Source organism: Hippocampus bargibanti, linkage group LG05 (genome assembly GCF_051943395.1).
Source record: "Hippocampus bargibanti isolate YZ-2025 linkage group LG05, ASM5194339v1, whole genome shotgun sequence".
Classification (NCBI taxonomy): Eukaryota; Metazoa; Chordata; class Actinopteri; order Syngnathiformes; family Syngnathidae; genus Hippocampus; species Hippocampus bargibanti.
In genome coordinates this window covers 29,444,339-29,470,887 of record NC_142738.1, presented here as the reverse complement: position 1 = coordinate 29,470,887, position 26,549 = coordinate 29,444,339, and the positions used below count along the sequence as shown (strand labels likewise).

The 26,549-nt window shown below is 43.7% G+C and overlaps 2 protein-coding genes across 6 annotated transcripts; both read right to left on the bottom strand.

Moving 5' to 3' along the window:
* Positions 1–346: 346 nt before the first annotated feature.
* On the bottom strand, positions 347–7,628 carry LOC148898436 (troponin I, fast skeletal muscle-like). The gene is made up of 7 exons (XM_088997667.1): positions 7,523–7,628; positions 4,176–4,211; positions 3,050–3,086; positions 2,851–2,979; positions 2,696–2,785; positions 811–987; positions 347–673 (listed from the first exon to the last, which is right to left on the bottom strand). The coding sequence occupies exons 2-7, from the start codon at positions 4,184–4,186 to the stop codon at positions 593–595; spliced, it is 525 nt and encodes a 174-aa protein (XP_088853793.1). The 5' UTR covers positions 4,187–4,211; positions 7,523–7,628; the 3' UTR covers positions 347–592.
* An 8,756-nt stretch (positions 7,629–16,384) lies between these two features.
* LOC148898435 (uncharacterized) lies at positions 16,385–26,120 on the bottom strand. 5 transcript variants are annotated; one of them, XM_088997666.1, is made up of 5 exons: positions 25,843–26,119; positions 25,612–25,694; positions 25,443–25,523; positions 23,089–23,273; positions 16,385–19,489 (listed from the first exon to the last, which is right to left on the bottom strand). In XM_088997666.1, exons 2-5 carry the CDS (start codon positions 25,682–25,684, stop codon positions 18,674–18,676), a joined length of 1,155 nt encoding a protein of 384 aa, XP_088853792.1. In that variant the 5' UTR covers positions 25,685–25,694; positions 25,843–26,119; the 3' UTR covers positions 16,385–18,673. The 5 variants fall into 5 exon arrangements, with proteins under 5 accessions (XP_088853792.1, XP_088853790.1, XP_088853788.1 ...); XM_088997664.1 differs by having other exon boundaries at positions 25,443–25,526; positions 25,843–26,118; XM_088997662.1 differs by having other exon boundaries at positions 25,606–26,120.
* Between the last annotated feature and the right edge of the window lie 429 nt (positions 26,121–26,549).

Here is a 26,549-nt window from a genome sequence, read left to right as displayed (position 1 = left end):
ATCAAGTGTGTGTGTATGTATGTATGTATGTATGTATGTATGTATGTATGTATGTATGTATGTATGTATGTATGTATGTATGTATTTATAATTTCGAAGAAAAACCCCTTTAGCATGATGCTAACGTCGCCAACCACCACCTTTCCAATCAAGTTCTTTCAGTCAATAATCATGCTATTTTTTTGAGTCGGCTGCATTGAGAAGTCGGAAAATATATATATATATATTAATAAATAAAATACGTGATATTTGAACGCACCATAAAAACGAAGTAAATGTGAAAGAAAGCCGCTAAATCGATTGATCATTGCTAAACACAAGAAAGACAAAGAAGTGTAAGAGGAAGTAAAGTCGCTCAAGCGCAAGAGTTTTATTCCAAACACGTCGAAACAGGGTAGCTTGTCAGCATTCTAGCATGCTGCTAGCATGCTAGCTAACAAACACTGAAAACAAAGCACCGTCTCTTCCTTGAACTTTTTTGTCTTCCATATCAACATGACAAATTACCAATAGAGAACCTTCCTTGGATTTCATCATTTTTGGATAAAACTCTTGAACGAGAAGAACAGAAGCCCAAATGTGTCGTCGTTGCTTAGCTGTCAAACATCTTCTTCCTGTCCGACTTGTCCTCAATGTTTTTGCGCCAGTCGCCAACGTCGCGGAGTTGCTTGTCCTGAAAATATACAAAATGTCCGTCGGTAAGCGCCTGGCGCTAATTGTCCAAAACAACATGTCGGCATCGGTGGCAAACGTCTCCGAAAACCCTCCAGCCGTCTTGGAGTCTTCTTCTCCCGAAAAGATGTTCCTCACCTCTTCCTTGACCTCCTTCTTGACCTGCTTGAGGTTGGCCCTGAGATCCATGTTGACGGTGTGTTTGGAACCCAGCAGAGCCTTCAACATGGCGTCGGCCGACATGCGCACCTTCTTCAGACGGGGTCTCTTGAACTTGCCCCTCAAGTCCACGATCTTAATGTTGAGATCTCGCACCTGCGGGATACAGCAGGACCAGGGACTTGAAACCTGCTAGCGTACCGACTCTTAGTATGTTAGCATTTTCTTGAGGTTCCCTAAACATCACGTTCCGGCCTCGACAATTAATAAATACAGGTGACATCCGACCTACGATCGCGTTCCGTTCCGACCAAACGGTCGTAAGTCAAAATGGTCGTAAGTCGAAATCCATTCAAAATGTTGAAAAGAGACTCGGAGGCTAAATGACTGGCAAACTTCCCCCTCCGGTGCCATCACACGGTCGATTGCTGTGCGAGAGTGAGATGCTGGCTAGCTAACCAGAATTGTCATACACGTTGCCGGCCTGCTAGCGCGTTGCGGTGCCAGGCGTATAATAAAATTTGTAAAAATAGGATCTGGAGGTCGGGGTCGTAAGTCGAGCCGGTCGTAAGTCGGATGTTACCTGAAACTAGTTTTAAAATTTGAAGTCAAAAATAATGACTGTTATTGTGGTTTGCATACGAAAATTTTTCATTTTTGGTTGGAACTTTCGCAAGCACGATCAAATTTCAGTTTGATGAAATTTGATTTCCGGCCGAATAAAATCATGTAGCGTGCCAGATTTGGCCCCCCGTGCCTTGACTATCACACCTGTGATGTAAGGGATTACTCAAATATCTGAATAGAAAGATAGCTAACTCGGTCACTAGCTCGCTAGCTAGCTCTGGCGCCTAGCTCTGTCGCTAGCTAGCCCAGGCTCTATCATGATGCTAACGTCGCCAACCACCACCACAATCAGGTTGTTTCAGTTGATAATTGTGCTTGCTCGCTAGCGAGCTAGCTGACTCAGGCGCTTGCTAGCTCGGTTGCTAGTTAGCTCGGGCTATAGATAGCTTGGTTGCTAGCTAGTGCTCGGTCTAGCTCGATAGATGAACCTGGAATTTCACGTTGGATTTGCTTTCGCTGGACGATAAAACGATGTGGCGGGTCAGATTTGGCCCCCGGACCTTGACTTGAACACCTGTGATGTACGGTATTTTTCAGCGATCTGAAATGAAAGTGAGCTAGCTAGCAAGCTCGGTCTCTAGATAGCAAGATAAGTCTCTAGCTAGCAAACTTGGTTGGTAGCTAGCTAGCAAACTTGGTTGGTAGCTAGCTAGAAGGCTTGGTCGCTAGGTAGCTAGAAGGCTCGGTCGCTAGCTAGCTAGAAAGCTCAGTCGCTAGCGAGCAAGCTCGGTCTCTAGCTCGCAAGATAAGTCTCTAGCTAGCAAACTTGGTTGGTAGCTAGCTAGAAGGCTTGGTCGCTAGGTAGCTAGAAGGCTCGGTCGCTAGGTAGCTAGAGAGCTCAGTCGCTAGGTAGCTAGAGAGCTCAGTCACTAGCTAGCAAGCTCGGTCTCTAGCTAGCAAGCTCGTTGTCTAGCTAGCAAGCTCTGTCTCTAGATAGCAAGCTCGGTCGCTAGCTAGCTAGAAAGCTCAGTCGATAGCTAGAACGCTAGCTTGATAGATGAGCATGGTTCACGAACAGATGCTAACAGAGCATGATTAATGATTTTTCATGGCGTAGGTGCTTTTGGAAAAACATCGACGTTTGTTTGGTGTGGAAAAGGGCTAATGAAGGAACATCGGCTAGAAACTGAAAGACAAAGGACGGATGGACGTCTTCTTTCAAGGAGTCCGCGTCTTCCCTCAAAAGCCACGCAGTTTTTTTTCCCTTCTCGGAAAACAAACGAGTCCATCTTCTGACCTCATTCAGGACCATGTTGAGCTTGAACTCGATGCAGTAACGTTCCTCCTCGCTGACGTCGATTTGCTGGCGGAGATCCTTGCAAAGCTCCTGAGGAGGCCACGGCGGCAAACGTCAGCTCGCGACCAGCCCGGCGGGAAAAAATGTCCACTCACCCGCAACTCGTCGCCCGAGTAGGGAAGGTCCATGTTGGGACATTTGTCCGCCAGGAACCTCTCGCGCTCTCCGGCTTTCTCCAAAGCTTCCGCCTCCAGGAGGTTGTTGGCCACCACCAGCATACAACTCTGAAGGTACACACGTGCTCGCTTAGTGATTGCAATAGATAGACACACACAGACGCACACACACACGTACCTTGAGAGTATGCTTGCGTCTGGCAGAGAGTCGTTTCCTGCGCAGATCACATGACGCAGATCACATGACGGATTAGCTGCTAACATGCTAACGCTAGACATTTTATCATCCGTTTTTTGGTCTTTTTTTTTCAATGTGGTAGTCTGAAGTGCTATCACTTTATGCAGTTCATTAACGTACGAATTGTTAGCGTGTTAGCATTGAGCCTTCTGATCACGTTACGAAGAGCTGATTGGCTGCTAACATGCTAACGCTAGACATTTTATCATCCATTCTTTTGGTCTTCTTTTTTCAATGGGTTAGTTTGAAGTGATTTCACTTCATATAGTACATTCCATGTATGAATTATTAGGATGTTAGCATTCAGCGTATCGCAGATCACATTACGGACAGCTGATTGACTGCTAACATGCTAACGCTAGACATTTTATCATCCGTTTTTTTGGTCTTCTTTTTTCAATGGGTTAGTTTGAAGTGATTTCACTTCATACAGTACATTCCATGTATGAATTATTAGGATGTTAGCATTTAGCGTATCGCAGATCACATTACGGACAGCTGATTGACTGCTAACATGCTAACGCTAGACATTTTATCATCTGTTTTTTTGGTCTTCTTTTTTCAATGGGTTAGTTTGAAGTGATTTCACTTCATACAGTACATTCCATGTATGAATTATTAGGATGTTAGCATTTAGCGTATCGCAGATCACATTACGGACAGCTGATTGACTGCTAACATGCTAACGCTAGACATTTTATCATCCGTTCTTTTGGTCTTCTTTTTTCAATGGGTTAGTTTGAAGTGATTTCACTTCATACAGTACATTCCATGTATGAATTATTAGGATGTTAGCATTTAGCGTATCGCAGATCACATTACGGACAGCTGATTGACTGCTAACATGCTAACGCTAGACATTTTATCATCCGTTTTTTTTTCAATGGGTTAGTCCGAAGTGCTTTCACTTCATACAGTACATTCCACGTACGAATTGTTAGCATGTTAGTTTATCACAGTTAGCATCTGTCCATGGGAGCAAAACTAACTGTACAGGTGTATGTAGCTGGTTAGCATGCTACGTGTTTGACTTCTTTGCAAGGACTGAGAATGTGATGTCACTCACTCGGTGGCCATGTTGGCTTTTCGTCGTAGACCTTATCTGCAAAGTACAAAAATTGAAAAATCATTATTTGTGTCGTGAAAAAATAAATACCATTTTAATCAATTATATTTTGTGTTGTGTTTGTCCAAATGAACCAAATATGAAATTAAAAACAGTGGTTGTTGTTCGTTTTTTTTTTGGATTGGTCTCTTAGAAGTTTATTTTGGGATGCCAAGATGTCTCCAGTAATCCATGCAGATTCAATGTCCACATTTAATTTTAGAAGACGTCTCTCGTTGAAAAGCATCTGGGCTATCAGTCAAATGTTTTGGCAGCTAGCGCGCTAGCACAACCCCACGCCACGTGTCTTGAGTGATAGCTGCTAGTCATCGATGACTAAATGACATGGTGACTAAATGACATGGTGACTAAATGTTTGTTCACCACTTTTGTTGGTGACAAGCCTGTGGGAGGAGTCGATAATCAGACAATAAATAAAATATGTTTTGTATGACGTCAATTACTAGCGAATGATACGGCTAATCTCATCTGATCTATAACGGGATGCTATTCCACAGGGTGTGTGCAAATTTGCAAAGAGGCACTACTTAGCAGAGCGTTAATGGCGACGGGGGAAGAAGCCGTTTAAACGTCTGCTGGATTTGGTGTGCATGGCGCCTGCCTGAGGGGAGTCAGTGGAAAAGGAAAAGGTGGTGGGCAGGGTGCAGAGGGTCCAGTAGGATTTTCCGCGCTCTTGTCCTGATTCTTGCAGTGTCCTTGAGAGTGGTTCGGGCGGTGAATTGATTTGAATTCAGGATGCCAGCGAGCTAGGCTAGCTAACACCTGTATTGCGTGAAGCTGTTGTGGAAACTTATAATAATAATAATAATAATAATACAGTGATAACTCAGTTTATGAACGCTTTATCTCACAAATCTTTTGCCTCACGAACGTTAAATACGTAAGCATATAGTCTGCCCAACTAGTTTTCGGCGGACGAACCAAACCACACGCCGCCACGGTGGCTTGCGGACAAGTTTTCGTCACCCCCTTTCTTGGAGTGCAGACGTGATTTGTTATCGAGTGGAGTACTTTTGCTGTTATGGGACCGAAAAAGACCCCACCACAGGCTCATGTTAAGCCGAAGAGGACACAAAAAAAAAAAAATGACGATCGAGCAGAAGGAGATCATCGAAAAACACGAACGAGGTGTGTGTTTGTGTGACTTAACATCCCAGTACCAGTACGCTAAGTCGACCATTGCTATCATCCATTGACAACTACCACCACAAAGGTCAATAAAACGACTTTATTATATAGTACAGTTTATTTCTTCAATTACAATCCAATAGCACATTTATTATACATAAAATAAGGTATATTTGGTGCAGTTTTAAGGCTTATTTAGTAGAAAATTATGTTTTATGGGGACCTGGGAACTAATTATTCTCATTTTAATGGTTTCTTATGGGAAATAAATATTTGGAAGACTAACTTTTTGCCTTATACACACTTTCTGGGAACCAATTAAATTCGGAAGCTGAGGTATCACCGTAATAAATTTCATTTATAAGCGCCTTTCAAAACACTCAAGGACATTTTCTGTAGACTAGTGGGAACAAAAACAGATCCGTGAGACAACATTTTTGATGAGTTCTGTGTAGCTTCATCTCTTGTTTCTATTTATAATTGTATATTATTTATTATTGTATCTATGCTTGCCTGTGACTGAGAGCTTTGAACGGCGCTTTGAACGGCGCAGAAATAAAGTGTATTATTATTACTTGTAAAATGAAATGTGGATGATATTAGCATGGAGACTAGCATATATAACGCGTTGCTATCTGACTTGGCATTACAAATAAGAGCACTTTTAGTATCTTATAACGCTTTTATTTTTGCTTTGTTTTGACCAGATAAACGCAAAGTTAGCGTTAGACATGAGGGAGGTGGTGTGTTTCATGTCTATTTGCGGACTCAGCTGTCCACGGAGGAGCAAAAAAGGACGAGGCGCTCGTCTTGAAAGAAAAAAACGAGCGCATCGGTGCCGCGAGAGCAAGCAGCTGTCATAGACATAAGAGTTCTGGGGGTGGTCTCGGGTCCCAAAATGTATTTTGGGAGGCCCGAGGACATGATGCTGAGGGGGCATTTGGGGGGGGGGGGGGTAATCCAACACGTAGCCGCAAAAAGTTTTCAGATGAGCAAAGAGAAATAAATAGAAGGCAGCTGCTACACACCCGCCGGCCGCCATTTTGTCAAACCCTCCCCCCCACAATTGAAGATTTGCCCTTTTTTTGCCACCAAACATTCTTGACAAGCTTCCACTACTTAAGTATATTTAAAAGACAGACAGTTGTGTATTATTATTATTATTATTATTAAGATGCGAGTCAGCCGAGTAGCATGGTGTTGTTGCCGTTGCCATGGCGACAGAGAAAACAAAGACGCGGATGCCGCTGCCACTTAAGACGACGTCGACAAAACAGAACGGAACGGAAAGGAAAGAGCAGAGTGAGCGTTTCCTGTACGATATTTTCAAATTAAAACTAAAATTAACATTAAATTAAAATTACATTTAAATTAAATACCCTGACATCGTCTCAAATTGGGAGTTTTTTTCCCATAAAGTTAATTTTAGTATTTAATTAGTAAGTTTTTTTAAGTCAATGCGTTTATTTTAGGTTTTATGGAAACGGGACACCATTGCATCGTTACCGGCTGCGAACAACGTAAGGTCATGTGACATCATCTACGTTTTATTATCCATCCATCGCGGGGGATGCTGGAGCCTATCTCAGCTGTCTTCGGGCACAAGGCGGGGGACACCCTGAATTGGTTGCCAGCCAATCGCAACGTTTTATTATAATTTTTTAACATATTTTCTGGTTTGATTCACTTTTTCCATTGAAACAATTTATAGTTTTGTTTTTTTGGAGGGGGGGGGGGGGCAAATTAGCTAAATCTAAACGAACCAGCCACCGAGTAGCAACGTGTCGCTTTTGAGTATCCTCTTTGTCTCATTTATCGAGAGAGGAGCATCAAATGTTTTTTTTATTTCTCGGTTTAAAATTTAAAGATTGAAATTTGATACCACCGCAGATGACGAAAGAATGCGGTGCGCCCGTGCTCATACCAGAACGCTGTCACACAGATGAAATGACAATAGACAAAAATTAATTTTTCCAATATGTCAACACAATTTCCGGTGAAAAAAAACCCACATAAAATGGCCATTTTTTTTTTCAATGAACAGCCATTTTGTTTCATGAACGGCCATTTTGTTTCATGAAAACAATGACAAAAGTATCACGAGCATTTTGATGTTTGGAGCGGAAGGTGAAAAAAAAAAAAAAAGTGAAGATGCTTGCCTGTGTCGCTGATCTGGGTGGTGGTGGGGGGGGGGGAGCCGCCGGCGATGGTCTCGCTGGCTCTTGCGGGTCTTGCGCTCGGGATGAGCGATGAGCTTTAAATGCCGGTGCGCCGCAAATGCGCCGTCTCCTCTTTAGGGAAGCGGATTAGCCGGCAGGCCAATGGACACGCACGGTCGTGTCATACAACTGCACGCACATGGACGGACGGTTGGACGGACGGAAGCCCCCCCCCTTGTATAAATAACTGACTGACCTTTAAGATTTTTTCTTCTCCTTGCCGTGATAACGATGACAGGCGGAATGTCGAAGATGAGGAGGGATCAAGATGGCGGGGGGATTGAAGGGAACGGAGGATAAGGATCAAGATGAAGGTTCCAGGGGGGTGGTGAAGATGAGGAGGGCGAACTGGTTCAAGCGTTCCAACTCAATCGGCAACTTTGGACATGGACCCCCCATTCTGGGAAAAGGCAACATGTTTAATAATAATAATAATAATAATACATTTATAAGCGGCTTTCAAAACTCTCAAGGTCACTTTACAATCACAGGATATGTTTTCTGTGGGTGAGCAGCAGCAGCCACACACGCCGGCGTTCACTCAACCCGGAAGTAACTCGGATAGAAAGCTAGCTAGCTAATAGATAGCTACCAGATAGCTAGCTAGGCCTTCACTCAACCCGGAAGTAACTCGGATAGAAAGCTAGCTAGCTGATAGATAGCTAACTGATAGCTCGCTATGCCTTCACTCAACCCGGAAGTAACTCAGATAGAAAGCTAGCTAGCAAAGAGACAGCTAATAGCTAGCTAGCTAATAGATAGCTACCAGATAGCTAGCTAGGCCTTCACTCAACCCGGAAGTAACTCGGATAGAAAGCTAGCTAGCTGATAGATAGCTAACTGATAGCTCGCTATGCCTTCACTCAACCCGGAAGTAACTCAGATAGAAAGCTAGCTAACAAAGAGACAGCTAATAGCTAGCTAGCTAATAGATAGCTACCAGATAGCTAGCTAGGCCTTCATTCAACCCGGAAGTAACTCGATAGAAAGCTAGCTAGCTAATAGATAGCTAACTGATAGCTCGCTATGCCTTCACTCAACCCGGAAGTAACTCAGATAGAAAGCTAGCTAGCAAAGAGACAGCTAATAGCTAGCTAGCTAATAGATAGCTACCAGATAGCTAGCTAGGCATTCACTCAACCCGGAAGTAACTCGGATAGAAAGCTAGCTAGCTAATAGATAGCTACCAGATAGCTAGCTAGGCCTTCACTCAACCCGGAAGTAACTCGGATAGAAAGCTAGCTAGCTAATAGATAGCTACCAGATAGCTAGCTAGGCCTTCACTCAACCCGGAAGTAACTCGATAGAAAGCTAGCTAGCAAAGAGACAGCTAATAGATAGCTAAGTAACTCTGATAGAAAGCTAGCTAGCTAATAGAAAGCTAGATAGCTAATAGATAGCTAACAGATGGCTAGCTAGATAGATAATTCATAATGGCCCCCGTGTGTCATGATTTGCGAGGTGGTGATGGTTGTGGATCCCCAATAAGCAGGCAGGAGGAAGCAGCATGTTGTATTTGACAAATTGTATTAAAATACAGTCAGCAGGAACAAAATGTAAAACGTCAAAGTCATCTGAACAGAAAAGTAAAAAGTATCAAAGAAAACCATGAGTAAAAATCTGCCAAGATGAAACAAACCTGACAGGGTGCAGGAAACACATTCAATGACCCGACACGGAACGGTCGACTAACACCTGCGCAGCTGTCGGCGGAGCCCACAGCGCCATCCGTTGGTCGCTAAACAGAACGTGACAGTCTGCCATTGATTAGAACGACCAACACCTGTGCAGGTTCAGGCGGGGCTGACAGCGCCACCCGTTGATCGCTAACCAGATTGTGACACCGCGAGGAAACCGTAACTACAATGTGGCCCACCCATCTATATATCTGTATAAAAATCTGATTTATTAAAGGACAACCGACACCATTTTTTTTTTGTTTCTTAACTGACATGAGAAAAACGTTTTATAGCATCTAAAATACCCAAAACACGCAGGCTGATATTTTAGGTCAAATGAAAAACACCAATAAAAATGTCTTCAAGTGTCCAAAAACTACTTCAAAATGAAACCGGAAATGGCCAGTTTCAGAAGGTCCCGCCCCATTGTTTGTGACGTCACGCCACGACATCTTGCCTTGCTTGAGAATCAAAACAATGGCTACAGATTTGGAGAAGATGCTTTCTTGTTACTCATCCAGTTATGAATATGATTCAAATAGTTCTGAAGAGGAAAGCATACATGTTTGCAATCGATTAAAGAAGTTATTCCATGTCATTTTGAGGCATGTGGACTGAAATGTAGCATCCCAGAAAATGCACAAGATGGCGCCCAAGCTCCGTTGGATATGGGCTGATTTGTCTGCTTGGAATTTGTGTCAGCAAATATCAAATAGTAGTCTTGCTGCAACACACAACGATTCACCATTGCGTTATTTATGTGTTTTCCTTCTAATTTCGCCATCAACGCAAAGTTATCAGACCAAACACAGCACCGCAAAATGCGTGTCCTTTTCTCGGTCAGGGGCATTCCTTCCGTGACGTGACGTCAGGAATCGTCACCAACTCTAAAACGAGACTTTCTGAATATTCAGCGCGACTCTTAAAACGTAAAATATAACTCTATGCGGTGGAATCTTTGTACAATACGCTCAGTCGAAGTCATTTGAAGCGATTTTACAAATTATGGACACAACTTGTCCGGAGGCGTCGGTTGTCCTTTGAATGAAATGGGACAATTTTTAAAGGGAAGTATTTTGGTGGGGGGAACAAAAATATCTAAAAAATATGTATAACCCATTCCTCACATGAAAAAAATATCAAATATTTATTTATTAATATATTAATTACTTTAAGGTTTCCGTTCACCTGGATGTTCACCTCAATCCATCCATCAATTCAGTCATTTGTCCATCCATGCTTGCAGTTGTCCGTCCGTCCAACCATCCAAAAAAAAATCAATTGATCCATCCAAAAAAAAAATCAATCGATCGATCCCAATCCTTCAAATTGATCAATCCATCACTCCATTCATCCATCCAAAAAATTAATTGATCCATCCATTCATAAAATTGATCGATCCATCCATCCATCCATCCATCCATCCATCCATCCATCCATCCATTCATCCTCAAAAAATTGATTGATTCATCAATCGATCGATCCATCTAATCATTCATCCACCAGTCCCTCCATCCATGCTTCCAGTTGTCCATCCGTCCAACCATCCAAAAAAATCGATTGATCCATCCATCCAAAAGAAAAATCAATCAATCAATCCATCCATCATCCTTAAAATTGATCGGTCCATCCCTCCATTCATCCATTCAAAAAAAATCAATCGATCCATCCATCCAAAATTTGATTTTTTCATCTCTCCACCCCCAAAAAAATCGATCAATTCATCCATCCATAGTAATAATAATAATAATAATAATAATAATAATAATAATAATAATAATAATAATAGTAAAATAAACAACATCATAATTGAGTGCATGCTGACATTATTAAATTTCTTTTTTTTTCAAATTTGCTGAAATTATTACATTTCAATTTTTAAAAACGTCTAAACTGGGGACACCTAGAGCACCCCAGCTATCCAACCTGACCACTATGATACAGATCTGATGTTTTATTTTGGCATAGAATGTCTCTGAAAAGTGAAAACATATTGGTATTGTTCGTCAATTTTTAAAAAGTCATACATCAGAAATATTCGATATCCCTGGACCAAATCAACACTGGGGAAATCTAGAGCACCCGTGCTACACCACTTTGATACAGACCTGATGTTTTATTTTGAAATAGAAGGCCTCTGACCACTCTCCTGACTCCAATGCATGTGAACATATTGAAATGGTCAGATTTTCAAAACTTCTGAATGGGAAAATATTCGATATCCCTGGACCAAATCAACACTCGGTATAACTAGAGCACCCCAGCTATCTAACCAAAGACCCCTCTGATACAAGATGAAGATGTTGAGGTTTTCTTTGGGAGTGACCAGGTTGGATAGGATCAGGAATGAGTACATTAGAGGGACAACTCATATTAGAGGCTTTGGAGAGAAAGTCAGAGAGGCCAGACTGAGATGGTTTGGACATGTCCAGAGGAGAGAGACCGACTACATCGGGAGAAGGATCCTGAGCCTTGAACTGAACATTTTGGTTTATTTACATCCAAACCACGGCCGGGCATGAATTCGTTGAGTCGCTTTTATTTTGAAGGTGGCCCACGTCTCTCGCTCGCTGCAGGCTACCGTAATGCACAGTGTTGTCATTCGAAGTGGTGGCTCACTTGACTTCGATTTTGCGAGTGGAGGCTGGCTGGCCTCTGGGTTTATGGGTGCGGATTTCCTTCGCCGTCTAATCGAACGACGGCATTTTAAAGTCAGCCTCTCCGAAAATAACGTCCATATACCAAGTGTAAATGGGCACAATTTCGGAAAGGTCAATTCAGGAAGTGTCAACGGAAGAGTCCGGATTGGAAAACTCGCGAATACCAGGAGAGATTGGAAAATAATCACGCGAAGGTTCGAGTGGGGGAGTCTGGCAACCCCGCCTATCGAGGCGAACAAGCCTCGTCGCCATTTGTTCGGTTCGGGTTGCAAACACAAAGTAAATAACGATTCTGTTTCAGCGTCGTCGTGGGAATGGCGACGGGCATCACGCAAATGTTGTATAACCCGTGGGGGGCGGGGGGTCGTGACAGACAAAATGCAGCATCTGCGCAGTAAAACGCCTACCGGAAACGACCTCCGTCAATCACGATGAAATTGTTCCCGCTCACTGACGACAACCGGAAGTAAAGTGAAGCGAAAAAAAAACAACAACAAAAAGCAAGGACAAGATGACAAATCATTCGTAGCAATAGCTAACTTTTTTTTTTTGAGAAAGCGCAACTTGAAAGCAAAACGTGAATATATGCGCAAAAAAAAAAAAAAAAAACAAGTACAGTAAAGTCTCGTTATATCGATATTCTCGGGAGTCTGAAAAAATATCGATATAACCGGACTATCGATATATCCGATTCTGCGGCATGTAAATTTTCTCCTTGCGTTCATAGAAATAGTATAATAAGCAGTACTATCGATATAACCGATATCGATATAACGAGACTTTACTGTACAGTGCTTTACTGTACAGTGAGACCTCAACTTACAAACACCTTATCTTACAAACTTTTCATCTCACAAACGTCAAATTTATGAAAATTAAACCTTATAATCAGCACTATTTTCATAATACACACCCTCCACGGCTGGCGGAGTGATCTTCAGCGGAAGCACACGACCGAACAGCACCAGAGGTTAAGTTACCAACAGTCCTTATGGAAGGTGACTGTCCCTCCATAAGCCATCAACGACCATCAAAAAGGTAAATAAAACTTTATTTTACAGCACAGTTTATTTCTTTAATTACAGTCCTCATGTAATGCGCCTCCCTTTCCAAACAGCAATTCCCTTTGACCTTCGACCTCCAACGTCATTCCATCAAGCCATAAACTTAATTAAAGTGACTTTATGATACAATGCAGTGTATTTCTTTCATTACAATACAATAGCACATTTATTATACATAGAATAGGGTATGTTGTGTGTAGTTCTAAGGCTTATTTAGTTGAAAAGTATATTTTATGGAAACCCGGGAACGGATTATCCCCATTTTAATGGTTTCCTATGGGATTTTTTTTTTTGAGATACACACTTTTCACCTTACACACTCTGTCTGGGAACCAATTAAGTTTGTAAGTTGAGGTCTCACTGTATATGATGCGCTTTTTTTAACCGACACTTGATCAGAAGAGTTATTCGACTGTTACACAAAAATGTTCAGTCACATGACACAAAACAAAAAGTTAAAATGATCTATGCTAAATAGTTTTTTTTTAATAAAATGCCTTCTTTGTAGCAGATGATTCGGAAAAGCCCGTTCTTCTTTCGCGAGGTTCCAGATGATTAGGCACCTGCATTTACAACATTTCATTCATCCCATACATTTATCATCGTTTCATTTTGACAGTTGTCAGCCTACATTCGACTTTTAAATCAAACGCAAACAGTTAAAAATAAATGTCTCCAAATGTAATTTGAAAAAGTTCACAGGTGCACACCGCGGCTTTGATGTCTTTGAAGTGCTGAGACATTTCCCACGCATGAAGACATACCTGTCAACATCCACGGCTCCATGCCCTTACAAACATGTTATATTGTACATGTGTTTCGTTATGTCATTCTGTACATATTCTTAATAAAGATGAAATTATAAGTGTTGCTTAATTACTACAGGGTTCTCTATTGAATGCTATTGTATGATCGATATGTTTTCCAGACTTATACGTTTTTGGCGTGGTTCTTTGTATCTAAATGCATCTTTCAATCATGGAAACCAGAGGCAGCTACTTTCACGTCTTTTTTTTGCAAGCAACTGTCGGAATTTTTTGTTGTCGTCCTGGAACATTTTTTAAAAGGTTATATAAATCAGAAGTTACCTACAGATTTAACTGCGTCGCTCAGAATCTACCAAGGAAGTATACCGCCGCCTTTTGGTTTGCTTCACCACCTTAGTGCAAGCATTTATTTTGAAGATCAAGCAGAACACCAACAGATCTGGAGAGACAGTTCGAACTACCTGATCTGAGAAGTCTTGTCACGTTTTGCGAGGTGGTGATGGAGGGTGCGGATCCCAAAAAGCAGGCAGGGGGGAGCAGGAGGTTGTTTGACAAATTGTATTAAAATAAAGGTCAGCAGGAACAAAATGTAAAACATCAAAATGATCTGAACAGAAAAGAAGGATCAGAAGAAAACCAAGTGTAAAAGTCCGCCAAGGTTAAACAAATACATGCACAGCATACAATGCATGCAACAAACAATGCACCGACACCGGATGGTCGTGCCGGGAGTCCTTTTAAGTGTCACTGATTAAAACGACCAGCACCTGCGAGGCTGCAGGCAGGGCCGACCGACGTCGCCACCCGTTGGTCGCCAACCAGATCATGACAAGTCTGTGCAACAGCCCTTCTCCAGAGAGGTCCAATACTTCTCTGTCTCTCTCGTTTTTATAGTGAACTTGTTGACAACAGTTAAGACTATGTGTGGTGATGACAGGTGAGGCACTGCCTCACCTGTCATCATGGAAATATCAAATGAAAAAATAAATTAAACAGTGATATTTATTTAGGGATTTGTACTTTAAAGTTCTTTTCCATTTTTGGATTTTTTTTTCAAAATCGCTGACTTTTCACATTTACCGTTCAAATACTTAGTAGAGACGAGCGGTGAGGCAGCAGCCGGCTGAGCCTCACCATGGTTTGTGCAATGACTATGCTAACTGTGCTGGCTTGCTCTGCAGTGATACCGCATTGTTGTCCCTCTGCATATCGCTATTAAAGTGTTCAAAAGCTTTCAGTATATGAACTAAATTTCTAGTTTAGCTGGTGTATATAATGTACAGTCACTGTACATTATTAACACTGTACAACAGTGTTTATTTTATTTTAAGCAAAACTGTGTGCATAGGTTAAGCACATAGTTCTCCTGCCTCATGACAAGGGGCGCTTGTGATTCCAGAAATTCTTCTTGCGCTTCCACGTCTGCAGAATAATAGAATTAGAGACAGCAAGCTACAGTAAACAGTTAGCAAGTTAAGTGCAACCATCCAGTCATTTTTTTCGTGTTGCTTGGCCTTATTTTCAGGATTACATATCTAAATTGAAAGAATTTTCTAAACTCAACTTTCAATCGAAGCAGGGAAAAGGAAGACCAACAGCGGACTGTATAGCTCACAAGGGGGGATGAATGTAATGCAAATCTCCTGGACAGCTTCTCAACTTTTTTGGCCAAGAAGGATCTCATTGAAACTATTCCTGAAGCGACAAAGTTGCTCCAGCACTGTTCCAACTACTACAGCATCAGTGGAGCGCTCATTCTCAGCACAAAAGACTGAAAACATACAGTCTGAACAGGACTGATCAAGGACGACTTTCTTCACTGGCAGTGATCTCTATTGAGACAGAGAGACTTTTAAAACTGAAGAAAGATAAGGAAGTCTTCTACAAAGAAGTTATCGATGCCTTTCTTCAGAAGAAGCTGCACATGGACTTCATTTATAAGTAAAGGTAACATGATAACGTTTTTTTATGTATTCTTTTTTCTATGCTAGTTTGTATACAGAATATAAAGAATGCTGACAGTACATTTTAAACAAAACACGTTAACTGTTGCCAATCAAATGGTGGAGTTCATATTTGTAAATCTACACTGTGATGACGTCAGTGCCTCGCCAGGCATGAACCTCACCGCACGTCACTGTAATAAACGTACTTTGTATGGCAAAAACGTACAGGTTGACAGGTATGTGGAGATGGGTATAAAAGTAGCCGTCGCGGACAGGGAATCAGAATCATTCGGACTCAGACACACACGCAGGCTCGCAGAGACCCGCACAGCGTCGGACGGAGTTTCACGTCACGATGGGATACATCTGCGTGTCACTTGCCTGCGAGATTTGACAACTACCAATTTTCAAATAAATAGAAACATCAAACTCTCTATGCTCATGAAAATATGGTGGTGCAGGGTTTTTTTTTTTTATCACCACAAGGATCATATGATGAAAAGGTTTCTTCAGCCGTCGTCTGTACTTTTTTTTTTTGGAGGTGTCGGATGTCTCGCTTCTTATCCAAGATGCTTCTTCAGCGAACTAGTTTCCTAAACTAACTAAAGTAAAGGATCATATGAGCATACAGCATCAATTTTATGTTTTGACACCAATGAATTTATTTTGAAACAACCAAAACGTGATCATATAAGTCATCTTTTATTGAACGAACAGTACAAACGTGGTCGTACCACCGAAGAATCACCTGAGAACATCGAGGAGAACCAAATTCAAGTTCACCTTCGCCACAGACGCAAAAAAACAAAAAGCGCCGATATACAAAAGCCAACCAAGCGTTCACAAACGTTCACATTTGCACGTAAAAAGAACCAAAAATTGGAGGGAAATTGAAGAGAGCACATCGAGAAAAGCTGCAAATGTGACATCACAATCCAACCAAAGACGACTTCCGCGTTAGCGTAGCCGCTGCTAGCCACTTTTGCCATGCAAGCATCGCATTACCGTGGTTGGGCGAATCGTTTATTCGGGAAATATTTGCATATTTTTAAAAAAACGTTTGTCATCAAGTGGCAGGGAGTCAAATTTGATTTTGTGTCGAATAACAAAGGAAAATAAAAAAACGTGGTGAGGGATGCCCAAAAAGAAAGTTGTAGATACATTTGGAACAAAAATCGTAAAACCAGACGATTCAAGAAGGAAACAAGTTAAAATATCAGCAGACAATTCAAGTGAATCAAGTTTAAATATGACCAGAAAAATGTTGCATGTTATAGAAAATAAAGTGGTGACATGAGCCCCAAAATAGTCAAGATGTGTTTGAGGTCGTGGGAATTTTTGACATCGGCTTATTCAAATAAAGACGTTATTTTCATGACCACTTGTATTCCCCCCCCCCCCCTCGTTCTTGCTTTTTTTTGTTTCTATGTCCTTCAAACCAAATCCAATCCAATCCAAACGTCCATTTTGCATTTTCACCTTGAATAATTTTTGCTATGTCGTTGAACTATAGCAAAATTCTTGTCGCGGTTAAGTACAACATTTCACAATTCATCATTTGACTGTTATCACTGGACAGCTCGGGTGTACAGATAACATCCGACTTATGACCAGGTTGACTTACGACCACCTGTCCTTACGACCACGGCCTCCATTTTTAAAATTTCAATTCCACGCCTGGCACTGCAACTGCAGGCCGGCAACAATTTTGTCCAGCCAGCCAGCATCTCACTCTCGTACAGCAATCGACCATGTGATGGCGGGAGTTTGCCAGTCATACAGCCACGAGTCTCTATTCAACATTTTGAATGGATTTCGACTTATGACCATTTTGACTTACAACCGTTTGGTCGGAACGGAACTCTGTCGTAAGTCGGATGTTACCGGTATGTGGATCGGTCACGGCTTGGAATTGAAGCGTAGTGACGTGGGAAAGAAGACATTCGACAATTTCTTTTGGTCAATGGATGCTAACAGCTTCTTGTTTGCTTTCAACATTTAGTTTGTAGCGGACGTGCAGATTCAACTGTGACTCCTCTGATCCACTGGTGAAAAGGATGCTTTGATCCTCTCCTCTTTCATCTAGAACTGCTTCATGCACCAAAAAAGGTGCAGAAAGTGCTGAAGATTGAATAACTGTCTTTGTGTTGTCATATTATTTTGTTATTTTTGTTGAAAACCAAAACAACATTTTCCATGATAATCAATGTAAAAAGTGTTAATCCGTTCCATATTTTTGTATTCATGTTTTTTTCTTTTGACTTCAAGATGGCTGTCGTGAGAGTAGCTGCCTTGACAACAGCTCCTGTATTTAATTTTTCCACTTCTTCCTTTCCTTTCCTCATCATTTAATCACTTGGTTGCTGTGGAATGTAAATGTCTCCACTGCGAGACGAATAAAGACTAATCCAATCCAAACAACAAATTTCAAGCCATCGGAACATTTACACAAAACATCTGACCGAGAACCAGGAAGTTCAACACCAATCGAGTTTCTTTAGGAGAAGAAAAGTGCAACAGCTACCAGAACCACATCGCACGATCCACAATCCCGCTCGCCGGAGAACTTGCGATGGAGATGGAAATCCAAACATCTTGGGGGAGAAAACACCGAAGATGGATCTCGTTGCGCAACCAAAACCATCTTTTGAGTCGGATTGAGTCTGTCACAAAGATCAAGTGGAGGTCTACAGAAGGACCTCTCTGGACCTGGAACCAAGTCTCACATCTCCTGAAATGTGCTTTCAAAAAAATCAGTGAGGGAAGACTCGCAAAAGGGATCGAGTAGACCACATATGGTACCTCGGGAATTGGAACCAGGTCCTCTTCGGACCTCTGAGATGATAAAAAGAACATTTAAAAGAATCAAAGAGATGGATGGGAGATCAACTGGAAGTCCATGAGACCCGGTCCGGTACCAGAATCGGGATTACCGCATCTCAGAAGCACATTTTGAGCAGTTGTCGGGGGAGGTTTCAGGTCCAGGCCAGTTTCCGGGAGATGGCCTGCTCGAAAGTCTCCGGGTCGGCGTCGCCGGGCCGCAGGGTCCGCTCCAGGCTGACCAGCAGGTTACGGTGACACCGGCGGATGTTGACGGGGTAGCTGGCGCGCAGCAGCTCGTAGGCAGCCAGCAGGCGCATGTCGCGCTTGAGCATTAGGTACTGGATGACGCAGGTGGGCGCCAGCGACAAGCCGTCGCCGCAGTGGACCAAGACCCGTTTGCGCTTGCCCGCCGAGGCGTGCAGGCACTCGTTGATGTCCTCGAAGCAGCGCTGCTTCACGTCGCCCATGTCCACCTTCAGGCGGGACCAGCTGTGGCGAGCGCCGCGCGAGCACGTACAGGGGATCAGGCTGAGGGCGCCGCCGCCGCCGCCGCTCATGTCGATGATGCTGTCAATGTTGTTGCGGCACAACGTCCGCCCGTTGTAGGCCGCGTTCAGGTTGCCCACGTAGATGTAGTCCGTCACCTTGGAGATGACCGGCTCAAAGTGGCGGCGCGGAGGGCCGACGCCACCCTCGCCGGGGGTGACCTCCGGCGAATGCGGCGGTTCCCCGCCGCGGGGGCCAGCTGGGCCCGTGGCCGCCCGCCGGCCGTAGTGGCGCAGCTTCTTGGAGCCCTGCCGCGATGGCGGGTTGGAGTCCGACTCGGAGCTGACGTTCCGCGCCGGCGGGAAGAGCGGGAAGCGAGCCGCGGCTTTGGGTGGCGGAGCCCCACCCGGGGCGCAGAACAGGGACGCCCGCTCCAGGGAGCCCGTGCTGCTGGCGGCGCCCGCGCCGTGGGCCTGCTCCATCTGAAAGGGCCGGACGTCACACGCGCACTAGCTAGAGATCTAGATGTTTGGCCATTTTTCCATCAAGGGTGGCAAAGTTATTTTTGCCGCGGGTGGGCCACATTGTCGAAACGGTTTCCTCTCGATTCGCTCGCTAGCTAGCATCATAGAATTTCACTAATTTGATCTGCTTTGGCGCTCTGAATAAAATGATGTGGCGGGCCAGATTTGGCCCATGGGCCTTGACTTTTACACCTGTGATGTAAGGGATCAGCCAGCTAGCTGAATAGAAAGAGAGCTAGCTCTATCGCCAGCTAGCTTGATCGCTAGCAAGTTCGTTTCCTAGCTAGCTCAGTCGCTAACTGGCTCGGTGGCTAACGAGCTCGGTCGCTAGCTAGCTCGACAGATCTTCTTCTTCTTTTCCTTTCGGCTTTTCCCTTCAGGGGTCGTCACAGCGAATCAATGTCCTCCATCTAACCCGGTTTTGTGCATCCTCTTCTCTCACACCAGCTACCTTCATGTCCTCTTTGACCACATCCATAAATCTCCTCTGCGGTCTTCCTCTCGGTCTCCTGCCTGGCAGTTCAAGACTCAGCATCCTTCTCCCGATGTAGTCACTCTCTCTCTTCTGGACATGTCCAAACCATCTCAGTCTGGCCTCTCTGACTTTCTCTCCAAAGTCTCTAATATGAGGTGTCCCTCTAATGTACTCATTCCTGATCCTATCCAACCTGGTCACTCCCAAAGAAAACCTCAACATCTTCAGCTCTGCCACCTCCAGCTCTGCTTCCTGTCTTTTCTTCAGTGGCACTGTCTCCAGTCCAAACATCATGGCTGGTCTCACCACCGTTTTATACACTTTTCCTTTCATCCTAGCTGAAACCCTTCTATCACACATCACACCTGACATTTTTCTCCAGCCGCTCCAGCCTGCCTGGACACGCTTCTTCACCTCTTGTCCACACTCTCCATTGCTCTGAACAGTTGACCCCAAGTACTTAAAATCCTCCACCTTCTTTATCTCTTCTCCCTGTAGCATCACTCTTGCACTTGGATCCCTCTCATTCACACACATATATTCCGTCTTGCTGCGACTGATCTTCATTCCTCTCCTTTCCAGGGCATATCTCCACATCTCTAGTTTCTCCGCCACCTGTTCCCTGTTCTCGCTACAGATTACAATGTCATCTGCAAACATCATGGTCCAAGGAGATTCTTGTCTAATATCGTCTGTCAGCCTGTCCATCACCATAGCAAACAAGAAGGGGCTCAGAGCTGACCCCTGGTGGAGTCCCACCTCCACCTTGAATTCCTCAGTCATACCAACAGCACACCTCACAACTGTCTTACAGTGATGATACATGTCTTGTACCGCTCTCACATACTTTTCCGTCACTCCAGACTTCCTCATGCAATGCCACAGCTCTTCTCTGGGCACCCTGTCGTACACTTTCTCCAGATCTACAAAGACACAATGCAATTCCTTCTGACCTTCTCTGTATTTCTCTATCAGCATTCTTAAAGCAAACACTGCATCTGTCGTAATCTGTCACTGCATCTGTCGTGAATAACCCAGTCAGGAACACCACCGCCACCTCTCCAAGGCACTTCCATACCTCAATTGGTAAATCATCAGGCCCGAGTGCCTTTCCCCCCTTCATCCTCTTCAGCGCCCTCCTCACTTCATCCTTGCTAATGTTTGCTACGTCTTGGTCCACACCCGTCACGTCTTCTACGCTTTGTTCCTTCTCATTTTCCTCATTCATCAATTCTTCAAAGTACTCTTTCCATCTTGCCATCACACCACTGGCACCTGTTAATACATAGCCATCTCTATCCTTAATCACCCGAACCTGCTGCAGGTCCTTACCATCTTTGTCTCTCTGCCTCACCAGCCTGTAAAGATCAGTCTCACCTTCCTTGCTTTCCAGCCGAGCATACAAGTCATCATAGGCCTCTTGTTTGGCCTTTGCCAGCTTTACTTTAACCGTGCACTGCATCTCCTTGTACTGCTGTCTACTCTCATCCGTCCTCCCCTTCTTTGCTAACCTCTTTCTCTGTATACACTCCTGCACCTCCCCATTCCACCACCAAGTCTCCTTATCTACCTTTCTCCCACTCGATATACCAAGTACTTTCCGACCTGTGTCTCTTGATTATCTTCGCTGTAGTTTGCCAGTCATCTGGAAGGACCTCTTGCCCACCCAGTGCTTGTCTTACCTCCTTCCTAAATGTCATGCAACACTTCCCTTTTCAACTTCCACCATTTTGTCCTCACTTCAGCCTTTGGTTTCTTCATCTTCCTCACTGCCAGCGTCATCTTACACACCACCAACCTATGCTGTCTGGCTACACTCTCACCAACCACTACTTTGCAGTCACTGATTTCCTTTAGATGGCGTCGTTGACACAAAATGTAGTCTACCTGTGTACTTCTTCCTCCACTCTTGTAGGTCACCCAATGTTCCAGTCTCTTCTGAAAGAAAGTATTCACAATAGCCATTTCCATTCTCTTAGCAAAGTCAACCACCATCTGTCCTTCGGCGTTCCTCATCTGGAGTCCAAACCTGCCCATCACCTCCTCATCATCTTTGTTTCCTGCGCCAACATGTCCATTGAAGTCTCCACCAATTACAACCCTCTCACTTCTCGGGATGTTCTGTATGACTTCATCAAAGTCCAACCAAAATTTCTCCTTCTCCGCCAGCTCACATCCTACTTGTGGGGCATACCCACAAACAACACTGAACATCACGCCTTCAATTTCTAGCTTCAGACTCATCTTTTATCTGATACTCTTTTTACTTCTAAGGCATTCCTAATAAACTCCTCTTTTAAGATAACCACAACACCATTTCTCTTTCTTTCTTCACCATGATAGAACAACTTAAACCATGACCCTAAGCTTCTAGCCTTGCTCCCTTTCCACCTGGTCTCCTGGACACACAGTATGTCTACCTTCCTTCTCTGCATCATGTCAACCAGCTCTCTACCTTTACCTGTATACTCTTGGCGCTCCATTTCTCTCTTTTCCTCTGGGCACACATCCCTCCTCTCCTTCTTCGACCAACAGTAGTCCATTTTCCACTGGCACCCTGAAGGTCAACAGTACCAATGGCGGCCGTTGTTAACCCGGGCCTCGACCGATCCGGTATGGGATTCAGAGGTTTGATTCGCATAATTGTTTTGGCATTTTTTTTTACGTCGGATGCCCTTCCTGACACAACCCTCTGTATTTATCCGGGCTTGGGACCGGCACAATAAGACACTGGCTTGTGCCCCCTAAAGGCTACATTAGCTAGCTCGACAGATGAGCATGTAATTTCACAGGTTTGACTTGCTTTCGCGGGCCGAATAAAATGATGTGGCGGGCCAGAGTTGGCCCCTGGGCCTTGACTTTCACACTTGTGATGTAAGGGATCAGCCAGCTAGCTGAATAGAAAGAGAGCTAGCTCTGTAATTAGCTAGCACAGTTGCTAGCTAGCTTGATCGCTAGCTAGCTCTGTAACCCGCTTGATTTGCTTTTGCAGGCTGAATAAAATGGTGTGCGTTGGATCGTCACAACGTCACGGTTGAAATCCGCTCGCCTCGCCTTGTAACGTGGGAATACGAGCGTGCACCTGAGCTTTGAGGCTGTTCCTCCACTCCTGCGTGTCAAGTGCTTTGAAGCGTCCGCTGCTGTCGGAAGACACAGACACGCAGAGGGGCCGATGGCGGTGAGCCCGGGGGGGCAACTGGGGAGTCAAGGTGGCAGCAGCCACGTCCGCCGCGTCTCTTCTACTCATCGTCAAATCGGGACAAGAACCTGAAAAAAAACAAGGGGACAAACGGGAATGTTAGCCATGTTAGCGCTTTGTTACACCTTCCGCTGTTGTTAAAGCACTATAGAAACCAATATGTATGTATTGCATTGTTTTTTTTGTACAGCTGCCCCCATTTCAAGCTCAGATTACTCCAGACCCATATAACTTAGGAATTAACCATTTTTTTCTGATGAAAGCAGAGAGACTAAGGTTTTTTACACTGCATTGAATGTTGATGTCGTCCTAAAAGTCAATATTCTGTGGGTCCTGGAATTGGAGTGACAATGACAAAAACCCTGGCACTGGAGTGGACACATTTTTTGCACATCACCTGGCAGTCAATGAGTTAAACGTTTTATTTGAGTTACTTAGGGGTGCTGGCGCGTGTGGCTGCCGCTGCTCACCCACAGAAAAACGTATCCTGTGACTGTAAAGAGAGTTTTGAAAGGCGCTTATAAATTAAATGGAATGTATTATTATTATTATTATTAATATTAATATTAATATTAATACAGTAAAGTCTCGTTATATCGATATTCTCGGGAGTCGGAAAAAATATCAATATAACCGGACTATCGATATATCCGATCCTACGGCATGTAAATTTTCTCCTTGCGTTCATAGAAATAGTATCGTAATAAGGAGTACTATCGATATAACCGATATCGATATAAGGAGACTTTACTGTACTATTATAAACGTTGCAAAAATCTGCAACATGATTTTACATCAAAATCAATACAAAGTTATCAATATGAACAAAAAAAAATCTGACTCTTAGATATTTTCCAAAAATAAAAACCAGGTACTGGACATGCATTTTGTTCCCCCACTTTGGTTTTGATAAGATGTTTTGATAAGTGTAAAAATTCCTCTCACCAAGCTTCAAATTAAAATATAATAATAATAATATTGGGTGGGGGGGGATGTGCTTCCATATGATAGCATGCATGAAGTTCATTTGAATAATCCGTTTCATTTCTAAGCGCCTTTCAAAACTCTCAAGGTCACTTTACAGTGCAGCGGCAGCCACACGCGCCAGCCATCACTCAAGCCGGTAGTAACTCAAATAGATAGAAAGCTAGTTAGCTAGCTAATAGATAGCTATTAGATAGCTACCCAGATAGCTAATAGATAGCTAGTAGATAGCTGGTAGATAGCTATTAGATAGCCACTAGATAGCTATTAGATAGCTAGCCAAATAGCTAGCTAGCTAGATAGCCAGCCAGCCAGCTAGACAGCTAGTTATACTTTTAAATTCACCGTATAGAGACTAAAGATAGGTTTAGGGTGCGGAGGAACGTTCGGGTGAAGATATACAGTCATACCGCAGCTTACGAATGCTTTAGCTCACAAACGTTTCGCCTTACGAACATTAAATTCGCGAGAAGATAATCTTGGCTAACAAACTGATTTTCGGCAAATGAATCAAACCACACAGCGCCACGGTGGCTGCCGGACTCGTTTTCATCATCACTCCTTTCTTCGAGTTCATACGTGGTTTGTTATCGAGTGGAGTACTTTTGCAATTATGGGAGCGAAAAAGACCCCACCACAGGCTTGTGTCAAGCCGAAGAGGACAGAAAAGAAAATGACGGTCGAGCAGAAAAAGGAGATCATCGAAAAACACCAAGGTGTGCGTTTGTGCGACTTAGCGTCCCAGTACCATTACGCTAAGTTGCTAGGTGTGGCTAAGGGTGTTTCTGTGTTGTTTAAGCAACGGTCTCAGGCAATAGAAGCGGTTGAAAAACTTTAACGAAAAGCAGCTAGCAGGGGACAGTGCGAGTGAGGGTATTATCGCCGAGAGAGCACGGCAACTTCACTCGGATTTCATCAAGAGGCAACTACATCAACGACCATCACAAAGGTCAATAAAACCACTTGATTATACAGTACAGTTTATTTATTTTATTACAATACAATACATTTATTATCCATAAAATATGGTTTATTTTGTGGAGTTTTGAGGCTTATTCAGTAGAAAATTGTGTTTTATGGGGACCTGGGAACGGATGATTCTCATTTTAACAGTTTCTTATGGGAAATAATTGTTTAGAAGACGAACTTTTCGCTTTACACTCACTTTCTGGGAATCAATAAAGTTCGTAAGCTGAGGTAACACTGTATTGCATTTGCTTGGTTATTTTTTGCTGTCAAACGCAAAAACGTACCAGCACATTCCAGGTGACCGACGGACTGGATGTGGAGGGTGTTGGGGTCGATGAAGATCTTGTGAAAAGCGCTCACGAGTCCTGCTGGAGACAGGAAAGGCGAGAAGAAGGTTACCGATGTTTGTTGTTTTTTTTTTCACAGCGAGCGACCATGCAGATTTACTCCCACCGCGACGTCCGTCGGGCTTCCGACTCGGCCCCTTTTCAGGAGCCGCGATGTCGCACTCGGGGCGGGCGTCCATGCCGGGCTTCCTGCATACAAGGGCACAAGCTGCCGTCGGCTCATCTTGTCGGCTGAGCGGGGCAACGCGCCACCTCCATCGGACGGAGACGCGCGCACGACCCGCTAAGTGTTGGAGCGACCAAATGAACGCTGGGCGATCAAGTCATGTCGTCACACCTTAGCAACTGTCGCCATGCTAACGGAACTCGTTGGCGGCCGGTGCCAGTCGCTCAGACGCCGCCGCCGCTTAGTATAGCTAAGCGACGACGTGTCACTCCTTCACGGCTTTCCGAGATTATTCCGCATTTGACCCCCAATCAAGACAAACGCGATTTGACGTTGGCGCGAGACCCGTTGAACGGGTGTTTATCTGAAACTAGCGCAAGACAGGCAGCTAGCTAACTAGCTAGCCAACACGGAAACGCGTCGTTTTTTTTCTTCTTCTTGTGACTCTATTAGGAAATGACTGCTCCACCAGGCTGGCGAGGAGACCGCCGGTATTGCGGCTCGATTCCAGGCCACAACATACCCAAAACATGCTTAGTCGGGTAATCAAACACCCTCGATTAGTGGTTCTTAACTGTTAAAAGTACATAACTCAACCAGTTCATAAGCACATTCAACAGAACTTTTTTTCCCGTATATCGAGCAAAAATTACACAATTTGTATGGATTGTAATTCTGTGTTGCGGATATGGGAATTTCCGTTGTAGGGAATGGATCTTTGCTATCATTTCGTGGTAAAAAAAAAAAAAAGTTAAAACAAATGATTTTTTTCTGTTTGACAGAATTCCTTATGAGAGAAGATTTATGACAGTCTACCTAGCTATCAAGCTAGCTACCTAGCTATGTATTGGATTGGATTGGATATGCCTTTCTTAGTC

Coding starts and splice junctions, on each gene's coding strand:
- LOC148898436 (XM_088997667.1), bottom strand. Junction 988..2,695: donor TCAACATGGTCCTGAATGAG/GTCAGAAGATGG, acceptor TGTATCCCGCAG/GTGCGAGATCTCAACATTAA. Junction 674..810: donor AGAAGGAGGTCAAGGAAGAG/GTGAGGAACATC, acceptor GTATATTTTCAG/GACAAGCAACTCCGCGACGT.
- LOC148898435 (XM_088997662.1), bottom strand. CDS start 25,684: ATGGACGCCCGCCCCGAGTGCGACATCGCGGCTCCTGAAAAGGGGCCG. Junction 25,524..25,605: donor CGACGGACGTCGCGGTGGGA/GTAAATCTGCAT, acceptor TGTCTCCAGCAG/GACTCGTGAGCGCTTTTCAC. Junction 23,274..25,442: donor CGGTCACCTGGAATGTGCTG/GTACGTTTTTGC, acceptor GTTTTTTTTCAG/GTTCTTGTCCCGATTTGACG.